Source organism: Gopherus evgoodei, chromosome 5, assembly GCF_007399415.2.
Source record: "Gopherus evgoodei ecotype Sinaloan lineage chromosome 5, rGopEvg1_v1.p, whole genome shotgun sequence".
NCBI classification, from domain to species: Eukaryota; Metazoa; Chordata; order Testudines; family Testudinidae; genus Gopherus; species Gopherus evgoodei.
This window is the reverse complement of record NC_044326.1, coordinates 101,838,466-101,858,778: the sequence shown is the minus strand read 5'-3', so window position 1 is coordinate 101,858,778 and position 20,313 is coordinate 101,838,466. Positions and strand designations below refer to the sequence as shown.

The 20,313-nt window shown below is 39.7% G+C and overlaps 1 protein-coding gene across 1 annotated transcript in view; it reads left to right on the top strand.

Moving 5' to 3' along the window:
• The window catches only part of SPATA5 (spermatogenesis associated 5), a 317,949-nt gene that overhangs the window by 257,030 nt on the left and 40,606 nt on the right, over positions 1 to 20,313 (top strand). The window contains 1 exon segment of the mRNA XM_030564244.1: positions 2,606 to 2,770. Coding sequence (XP_030420104.1) covers positions 2,606 to 2,770 — 165 coding nt within the window.

Genomic DNA, 20,313 nt, shown 5'->3' with positions numbered 1-20,313 from the left:
ACTGCATTTCATCTTTATTTCTTCTGCTTTTTGAATTTCATTGGATAACTACATAGATCTTAGAATTTAATACTAATACTTTTTAAAACTGGTTAAACAGCAGTCACTGTCATTCACTATTATCAGGCTAATTGTCTCCATAGAATCATAGCTTGTTAGGGACCTCAGGAGGTCACCTAGTCCAACCCCCTGCTCGAAGCAGGGCCAGTCCCCAAATGGCCCCCTCAAAGATTGAACTCACAACCCTGGGTTTTGCAGGCCAATGCACGAATCACTGAGCTATCCCTTCCCGCTCCTGATTAAAGCAACCCTAAATTAAGTGAAGTTCACCATTGTACTCATGAACATTTCAGGTTTTCTGTATGTGATAAGATTAGCTATAAGCATTTCCTTAGGAGCAAGTGGGATGCAATATTATACCGAATACCATACCATTTATAGTGGTTGGCTCACTACAAAAGCAATTTTCCCTCTCTTGATATTTACACCTCTTCATCAATTATAGGGAGTGGACCACGTACACCCTGACCTAATTGGCCTTCAACATTGGTTCTCCACTTGTAAAGTAACTCCCTTCTCTTCATGTGCCAATATATAATTATCCCTGTTTCTATAAATTTCACTCCATGCATCTGAAGAAGTGGGTTTTTTTACCCATGAAAGCTTTTGCCCAAATAGATCTTTAAGGTGTCACCAGACTTTTCATTGTTTTTGTGGATACAGACTAACACGGCTACTTCTCTGATACTTGCTACCTTCCCAGGCCATTCTTGAAACTTGCAAATTCCTCTAACAAAAATGTTGACGAAAAAATGGCTGTTTCCTGATATAAACATGATGTAGACATTGAATTACAAACTTGTTGCATCGTCTCTTTAGTGTGTCATGTTCCTGAGTAAGCACACCAATGCTGCTGTGGATAGCTAGTTGGAATTCATTTTATATAGTACAGTTTCTCTAGTTGAGAATTGTCGTGTTTTTGTTTTAAAAATAACAGGACATCTCTTAACATTCAGGATACAAATTTCCACCCCGAAGCACCACAGCAGTCTTTTTAAAGCAACTCTAGGAAGGGTGTTAACTTGATCAATGCTGAGTAGGAAGGAAGGCTCTTTCCTACTATTTTTGCAGCATGACTTTCACTGACATGATCAGGCTGGGAAAAGAGTTATTGGCTGACAGCCCAGGACAACTATGCAATATCTCAAGTCAACTGGAACTCAAACTACCCTGCCCAAGGGAGAACTGTAACATAAAAAGAATTTAGGTTATAGGCTGGATCTTATAAACATTGTCCAGTTTAAAGTGTATTTTAAATATTATTTATGTGCATTCAACATGTACATTTCTCTCAGATGCTCTATCAGCAAATGAAACATTAACAAAATTAAAAAATTTCTAGACCTTTTCAAAAATATCAAAGTGACTCACTTTGATCTCACAAATTAGGTAACTGACTCCTTATAAATATTTATGTTTACTTAGGAATTAGCCCTTAAGTCCTTAGACAAAATTCCCATCGCATTCCAGGGGAATTTTGCCTGAGTAAAAAGACTTCAGAATTTGTCCAATAATTCAGCTTAGAAATTTTACATATAGAATTCAGTGACAGTTCCATCAGAGTGGAAAAAAATAATGGCATTCTTAAATCAGAGAGGCATTTACTATTATTATTATTTTCCAAGTTGTGATTTGAGGTATATATTTATTCTGGTTCGCAATGGAGTAGATTTTATTTTCTTTCTGCTTCGTTTGTATTGTATCTTTGATGCACTTTTAGTGCTGCTGACATTGCTTTAGTTTTTACTGCCATTGCTGTACTTTAAGTTGTGCTCTTGGAAAGACTTGAGCACATACTTAACATATATAGTGGGAGTAGTCCTACTGAAGCCAAAGTGACTACTGACTTTGCCAGATTGGGGCCTTAGATTGTAGCTCTTTTCATTTGTTTAATTAAGTGTCCTGTGGCACAGGAGAAGAAAAAAACTGCTCCCCTGAGATCAGACTATACTGATGATCTGCGTTATTAAGCTGCAGAGTTCTTGAAACGTCATGTTTTTCATTATTGAAACTGAAAGTCATTGGTTGCTGCCTACCGTTACCATTTCTGTATTAAAAAAGAATGGGGGTGAAAGGATAACCTTTCCTTCTCTTGTAAAGACTGACAAGATGTTAGATGAGAGTAAAATAACAAGTATGTGTAATATTTATATTTGTTTATATAGCTTTATTACTATAGTTATATACTATAGCTTATATAGCTTTGTTACTATAGTTTTAATTGAGGATCATAACTTGTAGAGAGAATAGCCATTTATCCGTCTACCAGGTTCCAATACTCCTTGAAACAAGTCTTAAATTATTTTTAGGAAAATGTCTTTTATACTTTGTTTAGAATGGTTTCAATACATGGCTCTATTGGAATCTGAGAAGTAGCATTGGTTTCTCTTCATTTGTTGAAAAATCCTAATATATAAGCATAATGCTATATATTCATGGCCTAACTGTTAGTATAATCAGAGGGGAAAATCCTCCATGTGTGATTTTTATTATTGGGTTGCTTCATTTTTTTTTTAACTGGTTTTGTGTAACGTTTTCCTTGCAGGCTTTGATGAGACCTGGAAGAATTGACAGAATCATCTATGTGCCCTTGCCAGATGCCAAAACTCGTAGAGAAATCTTTAAACTTCAGTTTCACTCAATACCCATCAGTGATGAAGTCTGCTTAGAGGAGCTCGTCCTGCAGACACAGAAGTATTCAGGAGCAGAGGTAAAACATTCTATACTCTGCTAATGGCTGGGGAGTGAATATGTAGAACTGTCCTGGTGAAAAATCTAACACAAATACCATCAACTTACTTGAGTGTAGAGAATTCTAAAGGCAAAAAAAATGTGTGTGTGTGTATATATATATATATATATATATATATATATACACACACATACTTGAGAATACAATATGCTTTCCTTATTTGTCAGGTTCCTTGGAGGTTCCCCAGAAAAAATAATACAGTCTTAGACTGAGTTATCTTTAATATGAAGTTCCTACTACACTAGTGGTTCCAAAAGAAGCCATGGTCACAGGGATGGGATGGACGGATGGTCCTTGGGAAAATGGCTGTATTGGAATCATGCTAACAGGAACTTTGTATTGTGGGGATGGGCGCAAAGTTAGTGTGAATGCACAGGTCCCCTGGATGATTGGCTCTGGCCTCCCACAGATCTATGGGCATCTTTCATATTTGAGAGTTGTGCTCCATAGCCTATTCTGTATGGAGGGAGAACGGCCCTGGAATATTGTGAGGGAATCTCTGTGAGGAGTTAGTTTGAGAGAATTTCTTCCCATGCACCCCCTTATAGGTTTCTCTGTGAGAGAGAGCAAAGTAATCTCATTTTCCAGCTTACAGAAGTCCTTATGCAAAAGTCAGCTTTTGTCTGCAGAGTTACCACCATTCTTTCTTATTCTAATAATAGGGGGACACTCATAGTTCAGATACTGTTCTGTGGTAGTTGTTGATAAATATTGGCATTTTAATGTCACCCATGTAGTCCTTGCTTACTAATTCATTCAGTTTCTCTATAGAACCTATGAGCTTTTCTCATTTTATTTAGTTCAATTAAATGTTAAAAAAAAGAAATGTTAAAAGAACACTATTACGGTTGTAAAGTCAAACATTCAAAAATTAGGAAATGCCAGAATTAAAGTTGTCCAGGCCACCTTCATTTGGTCCTCTTGTGCATGTGCATCATGACCTGGGTTTTAATTATGTAATCACTTACTATTTTTTCCACAAGACCCCTGCTTCATTCAGTATGTAGGATGGACAGTGTTCTAAAAATGAATAAAGGCTGTGTAGTGAACGAGCTTCGTGTGTATAGGACCTATGTTGTATTTGTTGCAGAAGAACTGAGAAAAGGGTCTTATAATTGGAAATGTTGGGCAAGCTTAAATATTAGCAGGTTACCTGCGCTGCCTATACTTAGATTCTACTAGCACAATTATTGTAGATGGAGCTGGTAGGAGCTGCCTGTAGGAAGGTTGCCCAACACTTTCTATTGTAAGAACCTGTTTTCAGTTGCTTATAAACTTGCCAGTCTTAAACTATTTAGGCTGAAATTTTCCATGTTGGCTGTCTGCCTCAGAACAGAGATAGGAAAAACATATTGTTTCCCACATTAGGAAAAAAAAAAAGAAAAAGAAAAACTCTCTTACAACCATAATGTTGAGAAGCGCTAGCTCCTCCATGCTTTGGAACAAGGACTTGAAATTTAGCATGATGCCTGGTATCCCTTGTGAAAATTCACCCAAATTTGGCCAAGTTATAAGCCTCTGGGAAGATAAAACAGAATTTTTGAAAAGTGTCCTCTCGCCAGAGTACAACTGCTGTGCATGATACCATACAGTCAGAATATTTGGGGGATCCTATTGAACTTGACTCAGCTAACACACAAGTGGTGAGTTCTTGTAATTTAACTGATGCTCACAGAGAAGCATCTGCCCCTTGACTGTAGCTTTGTGCAGAACAAGAGCAAAATAAGCTAACTTGTCATTGATTGCGTCTGCTGAAAAAACTGTTCTTGGAATAGCATCTATTGTAATCTTGTTTATGATGGTATTAATATTTTTGTTTTTGTTGATCAATAAAGTATAGTAATAGTGACAGAGAAAACCAGCACAAAGAGAACTTCTAAAGTGAGTATTCCTTGGAAGTGTATGTAAAAAGTCTGACAGTTGGCACTGACAGTGCACTGTTTCACTTAAGGCCTTTTCTTCCTAGTGTCTCCAGTTACCAGCTTTACAAGTAATTTCCACTGTTGAATGGCAAGTTCCCATATCCACTGTTCTACCCTTTTGTATACCAAAGAAATAGGAAACTCTTGGTTTTGTGTCTATAAGATGCTGTATAAATAGGGAGCTTCTTATAGAGATGTGTTGAACTATTGCAAAATGAGCTGAATAGACAGTGAGTAATACAGATTAATCTGAGTAAAAATAGCACAGTGAGTAATAACAGCATTCATCTGGCCCTCCGTGCATGGCATTTTTTCAGATCAGATATTTGTATCTTTTCCTATCATCACTTATGACCCTCAGACATATCTCTGTTCATCTGCTGGGTGTGCGTGTTTCCTTTCTCTTAATGAACATATTTATTATTACATCCTTCTTGTGCCATGGTTACTGCACAGGGCGGAAACCCATCACTCCTTGTCATTAGCTAAAGAACATATACATAAATGATGTATGAAGATAGTCTGCTAAATAATGTATGCTACTCTCCCATCTATCCAAATGGCCTGAGGGACATCTGAAACTTTTGGATAACCAAGCATGCAGATAAACGGAAGTCCTATTTTGAGCTACATTTCCACTGATACAGAAATAGGGAAAATGAAGGAAGTAATGCAGATGTTTGCTTAATACTTTGTACTTCATTAAAGAGTAAATAAACAACTTCATTGAGTTTATTAAAACGTCAAAATTGTATTATAATCACAGTGGACATAATTTAATTGTGAATTATTTATCTTTTTTATGAAAATGATTAATCACAGTCTGTCACCTGTCATCATTGTGTCAATGGCTGCAGCAAATCTATGCAGCTTGTCCTTTGCCTTCCAGATATCACAGGTGGTGGAATTACCAGTGTTGCAATGATGCATGACATCAACAACTTTTTCTCTCCTTTCTAAGACCTTGAGAATCTGTAGTTTCTGCTTTAGATCTATCACAATGGTTTTCTTCTTGACATTTTCCTGCTAAACTGCTCTTGCAGCTGAAACAGGATTACTAGGTCTCAGTAGCTGGAGGTAACAGCTCAGAACTGCTGTATAAATTCAAAGCTGTTGATTAGTGCTAACAAGCACTAAGAAACTGATTGACACGATATTGGTGGGTGATTAACCATTTTGAGGCTGCATCGAGGACACACTGTGCATTCGGATAATTAGGATTTTCTGATCAAGGGAATTGGGATAACTGGAATGTTATTGTATTTATTTTTTCAGCATTTCATTTGTGAGAAGAGCAGACATAAATAACGAGAGGAAGAGTTTCAAGTAAATTGTAAAGTCCCCCTCCTTCCCTTATAAGTGTAATGCTAAAATCAAAAAGTACATATGATTTCACTGTGAGTTTGTCATTTGTCAGTCTGTATTATACTATGGATATTGGACCAAACAAACCCCTATAACTGAACACCCCCAAGCTCTGGAGAGGTTTGGTTTCAGATCTAATCTTAACATCTCAGGCCCTTGTCTAGTTACACAGATGCTGGTAAAGAATCCTGTGGCACCTTATAGACTAACAGACGTTTTGGAGCATGAGCTTTCGTGGGTGAATACCCACTTCCTCAGATGCATCTGAGGAAGTGGGTATTCACCCACGAAAGCTCATGCTCCAAAACGTCTGTTAGTCTATAAGGTGCCACAGGATTCTTTGCTGCTTTTACAGATCCAGACTAACACGGCTACCCCTTTGATACTTGACAGATGCTGGTGTATGTTCAGCATATATGCTTATGGCTCCTAAAATGTCTAAAGTAAACTTAAAGGTTATTTGAATGGCTTAAAGTGGAAGTGACATGAGGTTGTTTTTAGAAATTTTTGAATACTGTGATTGGATTCGCCTCCTGTGCCAAGTGATGGAGTGAGGAAGAATAAAGCCTTCTAGGAGCCAGGATCCAAATCTTTGCTGAATTGCGTGCCCTCCCTCCCCAGACAGACTTCTCTGGCTACAGCCCCCCTAAAAACATTTCCCTTTTTCTAAGAATTGCATGGAAATTTTTCCTACAGTTGCCAGGACCAAGCCATTCACATGGTAGGTCTGTCTGCAGCCATGCTGGGTCTGGCTTAACCAGATGTCTGTTTTGCCCCTGCTTTTAGACTGGATTACAGTCTCTCTAAAAGGTTTCATATTTCTTGAAGGCAGTTAGTCCCTTCCTGTATTTCCGGATCCCTTCTAGGAAATTCTGCCAACAGTCCTCAGAGCTGCTGCCTCCTGATGTAGCAAAACCACTAAAAGGAAGTTGTGTGACTCTGCTCTATTGTTACCTTCATCCTCATCTCTCTCAGTATGGTAGTTTGCAAGTTTTTGGCAGTGCCATGTTTTAGTGTCCATACAGTGGGGTTTTTTTTGTAGAGTCTGAATTTCAAGACCCTGACGTCAAAGAAACTGCCTGATGATGCCTTGTATGAGAGGGATAGCCATGTTAGTCTGTATCCACAAAAACAACGAGGTGTCCAGTGGCACCTTAAAGACTAACAGATTTGGGCATAAGCTTTCATGGGTAAAAATCCCACTTCTTCAGATGCAACTGGACACTACAGTTTTTTTTTGATAACACCTTGTCACTGTTGAGCATTTTGACATATGAACACTTACTACCATTTCCCTCCTGATTTACACACCAGGTGACAGTGAAATCACTTTCATTGAATTTCAGTTATTTTGTAATGAAAACTTCACACACAGTCAGCTGTTTTCTTCATGCACCAGGAATAGGGGATGGTGGTATATGGAGTGACAGGTACATTGAAACTGAGGTATGGCCATGGCTATCGTGACATCATTGCGATCACACTGAAACCAGAGACTTTCAGGACTTGAGCTCTTAGCTTCTACATATGAAGCTGGCTGGCGGAAGACATTGCAAACCTAAATAACACCAAAGAGGCACAAATACAAGACATCTACTGAAGAAATGAAGTCAAACATTGCCGCAGATGCAAGGGACAGGGAAGCCATTAGGAAGAAGCAAGATCCATGCATCAATCCATGAGACCCCATTCAGCATCTAAGAACAATAACAAAGGATGTCAGTTGTAAAAACACCCAGAGGCAGTACTAAACATTGTTAGTGACAGTGTGACACCATCATCAGTCAGTGTAGATAGCGCAGTTACAACTGGAATTTGCCAAATGCAAGAATTTGAATGTAGCTGGCCCACAGGGTTCTATGATACAATACCAACGATAGCAGAGACGCAGTGGCAAAAAAAGCACAGACAGGTTAGGCCAACAAAGGTATTTGACACTAACCTTATCTATTCAAGAATGATAGGCTAACAAGCAATTTCACAAGAGATTGAGAGCAAGAATATTTTGTCACATGAGTTGGTTCCTGTACCTGTGTCAATGTTTACTGACTCTGCTGACATGAGGATTGCCAGGGATAAATCTAAGCCAAAGAAGCAGCTGCACAGAGAGATGTCAACTAAACATATTTCACAAGAAGTCACCTGCACAGTCATTGATGGTTCCACAGTTCTTTGGGCAATACACAGGCCAGCAAGTGGAATCGTCAAGGACTTTGTGACCAGTTTGAGTCTACATTGAATACAAGCTAGCCCCAAATGATGTATACCTTGTCTTTGACAGGTACAAAGTCTTCAGTATGAGGAGTGTCACAAGATCTGGCAGAGCTTCAGAAGCAAGCAGAGTACATCAGTAGAATACAAATACACAGTTGCCTTGACGCTTACAGAAAATAAGAAACATTTGATTAACATAATTGATTCATTCAAGATGAGATGTTTCACTAGTGACACACAATAAAGCACAAGCTAGTCATCACAGGCAGAGACAACACCCCATCTGAAATACACCGAGGAGGTGAGGTGATGAACAGGGAAAGATATATGTCCATCTCACATTACAAAGCTGACAACATTCTTGTACAACAAATGATGATGGTTGCAAAAGACAGGTGGGAATATCAGTATTATGAGATGATGCTGACATATTTATCATACTCTTGCACAATTTCTTTAAACAGAGTCTAAGAGAAACCCTCAGTCCAAGAGAGCTGTAATAGATATCCATGCTACTGCAGAGCAACACTGGAAAACTGTATCAGGATTATTAGCTGCCCATGGACTCTCAGGCTGTGATGCCGTAACATCCTATTTTGGCCTCAGCCAAGGCACTGTGTTGAAGATTCTGCAAACTCTCTCTCTCTCTGATGGGTGACATCATGGCTGCATGCTATGTACAATCACAGTGTGCCACCATGTTGGAAGCATGGCAGAAATCATAGGCAGTCCTATCAAAATCTTCATGCTTATGGATGCTAAACAGTCAAGGTACCTCCTCCTGCAACCGCCAAAGAAGAACTAGCAGTGGTGTTGGTGACATGCCATTTTCCTCCCATTGAGGATTCTTCTTTGTAGAGTATCCAGAAGTTAAGAGTTTGGGGGGAACTCTCACTGTATCAAATGAAAATTGAGGTCCATGCTATACCCCCAATTCCTTTCCTCATATACTCCTATTATCCAAATATGTAATGTTATTGATTGATATTGCAAATGTTAAATACAGGCATTTCATGCATTAGAACTCTTCTACCTTGATTTTGTACACCTTCAAATCATGCAAACTCTTACTTGTTATAGGAGTCATGGTGGCAACCATGGGATGAAATGTTGATATTTTAAAATGCTGAGCAGTGATAGTGTCATCAGGCAGATTCTTAAGACAGTCTCATGATCTTGAGAGACAAAATTCACACACACACACACACGCGCACACACACACACACACGCGCACACACACACACACACACACACACACACACACACACACACACACACACACACACACACACACACACAAAAATTGGTAAGGACCCTAAAGCAAGGTTGACCAGAATAGCTGCTGGATTCTCTGAAACAAGAAGAAGCAGTAGAGGAAGGGTTGAGAAAGACAGTAAGTAAGCATATGTTGTTGTAAAAAGATTAAAAATAACAACAAAGACCTTGGCATAAATAATTCTTTTGCAAAGTTATTTTTAGTGTTCCTGCCCTTTAATTAGTACAAATGGGACAGCATATCTAGTTGCAAAAGAGCTTGTCTTTATAAAACTGAAATCATTTTGGAGTGCTTCTTTGTCAATGTGATACCTGCAAACAGAAATTGTAGGCATACTTCCTGGACCCCAGAACTTCTGGAGAAGTTTATACTACATTTATTTAAAAAAAGAGAGAGAAATAATATTTTACATGACTCTTTATGTTATCTGTCTAACCTCCAGTTTTTCCCAGAGTGCTTTTCACTGTAATATCTAATACTAGGAAGTTCTAGGGACAAGTTTCAGTAGCCTATATGATCTATTTCTAAAGGCTTCCTGTAAATAAACAGTTTGAATGGCTGAAAATCAGAGCAAATAAGTATTTTTTAAAAATATTTGCCAGCTAATGCAAGTTCCTTAAATCTTATTCCTTGGACCCCATAAATTTTCTGCAATGTAGCAGTCCTTTATTATAGCAGCCTTGAGTTACAATACATGCTTTAATAAAAGCTCAGACACACTATCCTTTTCTTATAGGGGTCAAAATTAGGTTTTCTCAATCATTTGATGTTCTTTCATAATCACAAATACTAACCATCAAAAGCCCCAAAGCACTTTCTAGTGCAAGTAAAAACAAAATCATATGGACAATATCTGAGCGAATTGCTTGTTCTCTAATGTTTAAATTATATATTGTCTGAATCAGAAGAGAAGAGAGGTGGTAGCTGGAACATGTCTTGGCGCAGAGGAAGAGGGACACCTGCCTTTTTAAATACAAATTTTGATCTTTGTAGTAGGTTTGACTTACAATCTCTCTTTTTTTCTTTAGTTTTTTATCACCTTCCTTTACAAACTGAATAGGGAATTTGAGCCCTGAATAGGGAGGAGTGGGGCAGGAAATGTAGTTTCCACAGTTAAAATATTTAATTCAAGAATTTAGCTGAATAAAAAAAAGGAAAAACAGAAGGGCAAGAGGGCTGCCATTCACTACCTGCGCCCCTGACTCAAAAGAATTTGTGATTAAAATCCAAAAGGCGGCAACAACAAGGAAGGAGATAGAGAGTGGCAATTTAAGTGGTATATGGAGTGTTTTTGAGTTTAGATCTGGTTAGAAATCCTAAAAATTGAAACACTTTGGATAGTAATAATATCTCCTTAGGACAAATATGTTTATGAAAATTTAGCTTTGGGATTGTCTATTTTAAAATTTATGGAAGGCAGTTTGTGGTGTGAGTGCAATGGCTGGCATATTTATAGTATATCGGTTTCCATGCTTACAGGAAATAACAGTAATGAGAGGAACCCATAAATCTTTCATTTTTCCTTAGTCAAAGTAAAAGAGTTGATGTAAATGTATCTTTCTCGCTTTGCAGTAACTCACAGAAGGAACATAGAGAATGCAAAACAAAATGCCAATCAAGTTTCACTCTGGCTCAAATGAAAGCCTGTTTGGTGCCAGAAAAGAATCTTCGCAGCAACACACTAACTGTAATATAAAGCTCTTTTATCTTAGAGTGCTCATTCCAAAATGCAGGGGATAGTTTGCTAGTATTTAAAATCTGAACTTCTAAAAATCTTTGTATCACTACTAGTAATATGAGAGAAGCCTCCATGCTAATAAAAAGTGATTGTATATTGCATTATGAATTCCTTACATGATGTCGGTGTATAAATAAGAGTTCCTTTCCTAAAGAGCATACATTCTAAAGATATGAGAGGTTGGGATAAAGAACAAAATGATATAGAGCAAATGGGAACGGGATGCAGTCTTTATACTTTCAGTTCTTCATGCAATAGGATCTTCAGAAGTTTTTATTAAAGGACGGTAAGGGATGTTTGACTAATGTTAACCTGGAGACTGAATCAAGCATGAATGTTGGCCTAAGAAAGGCACAATATTGGGATTGGCTGAAGGAGACAAAGAGAACGGTCAGGGTAGAAATGTGAATGGGGCACAGGAAATGTGATTGCACTCTTGCATTTTATATCATGCAACACACGTTTCTGGATATGAGAAAAGAAAACACTGCATTGTTCATTTTGGTTATTATTGCCACCTATTGTGAAAATCTTGCTTCCACAATCATCTTAGCATCTGAGTCTGTGTGTTCATTTTTAAACATGAGCACATGTTGTTTTGCCTTTCAGGACCCAGTTTTTCAAGATGCTGAATCCCCACAACTTCCATTAAAGTCAGTGGGAATTGAAGCTGCTCAACATCTCACAGATGTTCAGCTCCTCACAAGACTGGGACCTAAATTTGAACTTTTCAGATATCATGGCTGATGTTTCTGTCTCAAACTAAGTGTATAGTAGGAGAATGTACTTTGTGGAAAATATCCACAGTTTGTCCATGACCAGAATTACTCTTCTGGCAGATGTAGTATTTGCAGAAGGTACATTTTGCTCAACATAAAGTATTATTGAGCAATGAATATTTTTATGTGGTGAGCTGCATTAGACCAACAAGTGGCAAGATTAAGGTGCCCATCCCCTCAAACGTACCTCTTAAGTTTTTTTGTGGAGCGATGCATTGAAACTGTTTGTTTCAATCATTGTGAATTGAAAATGTTTGGGTGGGTGAGGGGAAATAACTAAGACTCCCATCTAGCAAAGGTGAAGTGGGATCATCACCTTCCTACTCACTTTTATCAGCTCTGAGGATGTGTGTTTGGCACAAGTGGATAGAAGATGAGGAAACAGCTGGCATTCAAAATGTTTTCACAATGTCGGTGTTCAGAATAAATGAGGTGAATCACTGTAAAGATTTGTGGGTTTTTTTAAGAAAGTAACTAGTTTCACAGGACTTCCCATGAGACCATTGCTTGCTACTGTTCTCATGAGAATCCTGCACGTGTAGAAGACATGTAATTAGTGGGGTTGCTCAGCACACCAAACCCCTGGGGTGCCAGTAGAGTGCCAGGTGTACCACAACTCGGAGGCAAGCACTGTAAGTTTGTCAACAGCTAGTCCTTGTAGGCGGTAGTCCTGTTGGGTCGCAATAACCACTCGGACTAAGTGAAAAGGTATTTTACCAGGGCTGGCAGGAAGGGAAAGATTGCAAATACCCCACACACAGCCAGTTTAGTTAGTTAGCTTCAAGTGAGGATTAGTTGTTCTGGTTTTGTCCACTAGGGCAGTCCAACTGAGAGTCAGGACTTCTCAGGGGTGTCCTCTCCAGGCCAGTCTCTGTTCCAAGCAAACAGGGTGCTGTCATGTTTCCAGGCAAGGCTTAGTGTCTCTCATTGGGGCCTCTCTGCACTGGCTCACTGCCCAGCCATCGCTGCTCCTTCATAGGTCCCACGCAGACCTGTACTCAGCTGTACCATCCAGCAGTGACAGCCTGTTCCACACACCACTTATCATACAGTTCCTGGGGATTCAGCTCTGAATTCAACTTCTCTCAAGTTCCAAACTTGCCACCTGGATGCTCTTTCAGCTTCCGTGAATCTCCTTGCTTGCCATGTGGCCACCACTTCCAAAAAGAGCCTGGATACTTCCTGGTTCAGGACCTTTCCCCTTACCTGGGTAGAAGAAGGAGATGTGCAGTGAGGAGTGGACTGATGGGAGCTGTAACCCCCTGCTTAGCAGAACCAATACAAGTGCTTGGATAGCACAGAATTTAATGCATCACAAATATCTTGAAATATTTGCACACCAGGATAATGGCTCCAGCAAGATTATCAAGAAGTCTAATTACTTCACTTCCCTCCATATTACCATGTTAGATACTTTTGGAGGATTAAGTTCATAATTGTTGTAGCACTGGCAGCATTAGGTATTTTGCTGTTGTGCATCTTCCAGTAGACGATCCTGGCTCATTCCTGAGCAATATTCCGATGCTAGAGCCATTTGAATTTGGCCCTTGAGGTCCCTCTGGGGAGTGGGGTCTGGGGCTTGCTCCGCTTCAGCCGGGGAAGCAGAGTCAGAGGCTGCTCCACGTGGCTTCTGGAAGCAGAGGCATAGCCCCCCTCTGGCTCTACGCGTAGGGGCAGCCAGGGGGCTCCGCTCTGCACGCTGCCCTGGCCCCAAGCACCACCTCTACAGGTCCCATTGGCTGGGAAGCCCAGCCAATGGAAGCTGCAGGGGTGGTGCCTGTGAATGGGGCAGTGTGCAGAGCCACCTGGCCATGCCTCCACGTAGGATCCGGAGAAGGGACAAGGCACTGCTGCTGGGAGCCACTTGAGGTAAGTGCTGCCTGGAGCCTGTACCCCTGAGCTTCCTCCCATGCCCCAACCCATTGCCCCAGCCCTTATCCCCCTCTCACCCTCCAAACTCCTTGATCCCAGCCTGGAGCACCCTCCTGCACTCCCAACCTCTCATCCCCAGCCCTACCTCAGAGCCCGCACCACCAGCCGGAGCCCACAAACCCATGACCCCAGCCCTGATCTCCCTCCAAATCCCTCCATCCCAGCAAATCCTCCTGTGCCCCAAGCCCCTCATCCCTAGCCCTAACGCAGAGCCTGCACCCCCTCTGGCACCACAACCGCAATTTCTATTCTCAGATGTGGTCCTCAGGCCAAAAAGTTTGCCCACCCTAGTATAGAGCATAACAGAAGGAAGTGTGTCACCAGCGCAATGGGGGATGCTGTCACTAAGCTGGGGCTATAGAAAAAGTGACTGAAACTAGCAATCTATTATCTGTCTTTGCTGCCCTCTGCTCTTCCTTGTGGCCATGCAGCTTTATTGTCCTGTACTTGGCTGTGGTTCTGAGTAATGGAAAAACATGTTTAAAAGCAGATGGGACTTCATTCCGGGGAGGAAATAATGGGTTGCTGCTATTGTTTTCATTTGTTTTTATTTTTTGCCTGTGAGTTATTTGTTGCAGATTTTTTTTAATTATTTATTCTTTTTATCAAACCATCCTGGTCTGTTTTGAAAAATCTTGTCTCCACATTCAGGAGACGAATCGTCATATATGGAGGCACATGAAACTCAGAGACAAACTGATTTTGTGATGAGCCATGTGTATGGCAGAGTAGACAATAAATAGTCCGATATTTTGATTAGATGCCTCTTTTTAAAGTATTTTATTGATGTAATCTAAACGTATAAGTATAGTTTGGTTGAATTTACGTTTTGTAAAGAAACTTTTCTCCCAGCAGTAATTTACTTTCATGATTTAGAGTGGTGGAATTGGCAACTGTTCTTATGGGCAAAAACTATATATAGCACAATAGCATACGGTTGAGATATACTTTCATCCAGTACAATAGCATGGATTTAATTTGACTGAGTTTGGTTATTTCTGGCTTTTTTTCTTGATCTGATACTTTGAGTTTAAGGCAAGGCCTGAACATTTTAAGAAGTCATCAGATAAGTCATTGCATTTGATAGAGAATGAAGTGCTGATCCTAGACAGTGACACTGAAACTGTAGGAGCCAGATCCTCAACTTGTATAAATTGTTCTAGCTCTGTTGAAATCAATGGAGCTATAATAAAGTATGCTAGCTCAGAATCCTACTCATACTTTTTTGATTAACATTTCATAGGTCCATTGATTTTTACCTGTGTGCATATTCATTAAAAAAAAAACTGAATGTTTTTAAATGTTCATTACATTTTCTTTTATGCCCTGGACAAAGATATGACTAGAAGGTTTACTAAAGTGTCCATTATGACTACGAATGCTATTTCTTGTCATTGAACAACAAGATTTCAGTGTTTAGCTTTCTCAAACTCTTGATGTCTAGGTACACAAACGCTCAGTACTACTCTTTCCTTAATAGACCCATCCACTGTCACCCTCTCATCCCCAAAATAAAGCTTCAAATGTTTACCTTATTGGCATTGAGAACATTTAAATTACAATTACCTGAAGGCTAATTCAGATAGGATGTTTATACAAACTATAAGCCATACTCAGGAACACCTTGTGCTGCCCTACTCGTATTTCTGGTACTGTGCCAATTATTTTCAGTTGCTGTCAGGCTGCAAGGAGCTGTAGCTCAGGAGCTGAAGATATGTAGGAGCAGGAGAAAGAGTTATAATTGATTGGTTTAATGCACTTAAGTACTGTTGCTGTGAGCAAAGATAGCATATTTTAATCAGATAGCTTCCTGTTTGCACTTCATTGAACTGTGGGGTGTATATATAGTTGTGTGTTTGTGTACATATAATTTTGAATGTTTGCAATTCATAATCATCAGTGGAATCCTTGTTTCTGTTGTGCACATTCCATACCCATTAATTTTTGTAACTGACAAAATCAACAATTCTGCTATCTGACTAGGAGTATCTTGTTTGTGTATTGCACTGAATATCAAACTCACAGTCTTTTGTTATGAATGCTGTGTCTGTACGTAATTCTAATGAGCTAATTTAGTGGCAGTCAGTTTATCTTTTAATTTGAAATGCATTTATTTTTTTCTAATTTTCCCACATTTTTTCTAAAATAAATATTCAGTTCAATTTGTGGAGGTCTAATAGCTGTTCAGATAATTTCTAGAGTGGAGGTTTTTCATTTTAACTATAATATGCTAATTTTTCTCTGAAAGGTAACCCGGAGGCTCTGAATTTCTTTGTAATGTGGGTAGAATATGACTCCTATTTGGATGGTGTTCTCATGTCTATGTCTAGTTAAATTATTTGGGATTCCAAGTGCCCTATATCTTTTCATTTTTAGGGGTGTTGTTAAACTTTGTATAACTTAATTTCATTAAGCTTTCTTTCCTTTTTCTAAAGGAATTGTTGCATGAAATATTCTCACTTTCTTCCATTAATCTTTCTCATTTGGCCAACGTATAGCAATCTGCCTAACACCTGTGAAGGCACTACTGAAGTTGCTGACTTCTTGGTTAGATCCTGGCTATGCAGCAGTATTTCTTAAATAATTTGAGAAGCAGGTTTGTAATTCATAGATATTCATCTGACACTAAGTATAGAAATAAGCAAAACTTTCCAGCACTTTTACTGTACTGTACCAACCCTCTTTGTTTCATGAAATTCATAGTGACGTTTATGTAAGACTATGCAAGAGGTGAATTATTTTCAAATTACATTACATTAGCAAATAAATAGATTCCCAGCTGCTTTTTTGAAATTGCTTACGTAATAAAACCAAAAGAAATAGAACTTTGGTTAGGGCCCATCATTACTCTTTGGACCTTCAACTAGGGCAATGTAGAAAAAATCACAAAAATATCAAAATTTAACTTTTTGCTTCTTTCATAGGAACCCACAAAGTTGATTTTTCACAAGAATGCTGAACGCAATTCTTCTTGGTTTCATTAAATAAAAGGTTTAAATCTGAAGTAAGCAAATGGGGGAGGGGATTTCAAGTCAATGCTGATTTGATATTACACAAGCAATGGCTTCTGTAGCTTAGAGAACCCAGCCATCTCCACTGATAAGACTCAGTGTTTACACAGTTCTTATGTCCTTTATATAAGAACTCTGCCTTTAAGGCTCAGATGTTTTCTAAGCACAATTAATGTTGTGAATCCATTGATGAGTTTCAGGCTGACACGTGAGGCTACTGATAAACTTCCATTTCTCAAGTGCCTGTTTTCAGGAGGCAAGTCTCAATCACAGCAAAGATTCCAAATCATTCATTACAGAGAAGAAGCTCCAGCCTCTTAGTGATCTTGCTTCTTTAAGTTACTTTTCTCTGTAAATTCCACGATCTTAAATTGATTTTCATGTCGGTTTCCACTAAGTAAGTAGTGGTTGATACATAATCAACCATTCCAAATCTTTGACTAGGACATGGAATAGGTGGGGGCTAATGGATTAATTTTAAAAATTGTATTTTTGAAGTACAAATATAAATTTATTTTGGGATCTGAATAAGGGCCTTTTATTTGTATAAGAGCTTTTCTGTTGCTCTTTCAGCTGTAAACCTCAGTAGAAGCTCTTTAGTAATGTATCACAGTAGTACTCACTACAAAGTCGCAAACACTACAGTAGCTCAGATTTCTAGATGGGAAGTTGGCATAATTTCCAAATGATCATTTATGGTTCCAGAAAATTTTATAACATTGTAACGCTTAAATTGATTTTTGTCAGCTGGATTAAACAATTACTGGCAGATAGAATTATTAGTGATAACCCCTAGCAAATTACTAGTTCCACTGAAGATAATTCTTGTGCGGTGTTTTTGTTTCTTTTTAATAAAGGGTTTTTAATTGTTCACCTAGCCCTTAGCCCATCTTTTCTGTCTTCCCTTCTTTCATTAGTGAGAAGGTCAAGGATTGAATTGTAAATTTAACAAAAATCTTAAGGGCTTTGTTGGTACATTTAAGAAATTATAGAGGCCTAGCATATAGCCTGCTTTTATTGGAGAAACTCAGTCCAAAAGATGATCAGATGAATATTGCAATAGTGCTTGGCTCAGACAGCTACATTGTCAGCCAAAATAAATGCACTTTGCTCAGTATGAATGCAACATTAAAGTCAGAGCTGCTGATTTTTCCTTCTTATTTAGGGAAGGGGGGTTCACCTATGATTTCAGATTAATCTTCTATCTATAGCTATGGCATTATATTGTTAAATCCTTTGTGTGCACATTGTCCTGGAGATTTGTCCTAGCAAGCAAAGTAGGTTTGCAATATAACAAGATTTTTGATAAAAGCAGCAAAGAATCCTGTGGCACCTTATAGACTAACGGACGTTTTGGAGCATGAGCTTTCGTGGGTGAATACCCACTTCATCGGATGCACGTAGTGGAAATTTCCAGGGGCAGGTATATATATGCAAGCAAGAAGCAGGCTGGAGATAGCGAGGTTAGTTCAATCAGGGAGGATGAGGCCATGTTCTAGCAGTTGAGGTGTGAAACCCAAAGGAAGAGAAACTGGTTTTGTAGTTGGCAAGCCATTCACAGTCTTTGTTTAATCCTGAGCTGATGGTGTCAAATTTGCAGATGAACTGAAGCTCAGCAGTTTCTCTTTGAAGTCTGGTCCTGAAGTTTTTTTGCTGCAGGATGGCCACCTTAAGATCTACTATTGTGTGGCCAGGGAGGTTAAAGTGTTCTCCTACAGGTTTTTGTATATTGCCATTCCTAATATCTGATTTGTGTCCATTTATCCTTTTCCGTAGAGACTGTTCAGTTTGGCTGATGTACATAGCAGAGGGGCATTGCTGGCATATGATGGCGTATATTACATTGGTGGACGTGCAGGTGAATGAACCGTTGAAGATGTGGCTGATCTGGTTAGGTCCTGTGATGGTGTCGCTGGTGTAGATATGTGGGCAGAGTTGGCATCGAGGTTTGTTGCATGGATTGGTTCCTGAGCTAGAGTTACTGTGGTGCAGTGTGCAGTTACTGGTGAGAATATATTTCAGGTTGGCAGGTTGTCTGTGGACGAGGACTGGCCTGCCACCCAAGGCCTGTGAAAGTGTGGGGTCATTGTCCAGGATGGGTTGTAGATCCCTGATGATGAGTTGGAGGGTTTTTAGCTGGGGACTGTATGTGATGGCCAGTGGAGTCTTGTTGGTTTCTTTCTTGGGTTTGTCTTGCAGTAGGAGGCTTCTGGGTACACATCTGGCTCTGTTGATCTGTTTCCTTATTTCCTCGTGCGGGTATTGTAGTTTTGAGAATGCTTGGTGGAGATTTTGTAGGTGTTGGTCTCTGTCTGAGGGGTTAGAGCAGATGCGGTTGTACCTCAGTGCTTGGCTGTAGACAATGGATCATGTGGTGTGCCTGGGATGGAAGCTGGAGGCATGAAGGTAGGCATAACGGTCGGTAGGTTTTCGGTATGGGGTGGTGTTAATGTGACCATCACTTATTTGCACCGTGGTGTCTAAGAAATGGACCTCCCGTGTAGATTGGTCCAGGCTGAGGTAGATGATGGGGGGGTGAAAACTGTTGAAATTATGGTGGAATTTTTCCAGAGTCTCCTTTCCACAGGTCCAGATGACGAAGATGTCATCAATGTAGCGTAGGTAGAGAAGGGGCGTGAGTGGACGAGAGCTGAGGAAGCGTTGTTCGATGTCGGCCATAAAAATATTGGCATATTGTGGGGCCATGTGGGTGCCCATAGAGGTGCCACTGATGTGGAGATATATATTCTCATCAAATTTGAAATAGTTGTGTGTGAGGATATAGGCACAGAGCTCAGCAACCGGTTGTGCTGTGGCATCATCAGGGATACTGTTCCTGACAACTTGTATTCCATCTGTGTGTGGGATGTTTGTGTAGAGAGCCTCTACATCCATAGTGGCTAGGATGGTGTTTTCTGGAAGGTCACCAATGCACTGTAGTTTCCTTAGGAAATCAGTGGTGTCACGGAGATAGCTGGGAGTGCTGGTGGCATAGGGTCTGAGTAGAGAGTGCACATATCCAGACAGTCCTTCAGTGAGAGTGCCAATGCCCGAGATGATGGGGTGTCCAGGATTTCCGGGTTTGTGGATCTTGGGTAGTAGATAGAATAACCCTGGTCGGGGATCTAAGGATATGTTGATTTGTTCCGGTGTTAGTGTAGGGAGTGTCCTGAGTAGATGGTGCAGTTTCTTAGTGTATTCCTCAGTGGGATCTGAGGGAAGTGGCCTGTAGAATTTGGTATTGGAGAGTTGTCTGGTGGCCTC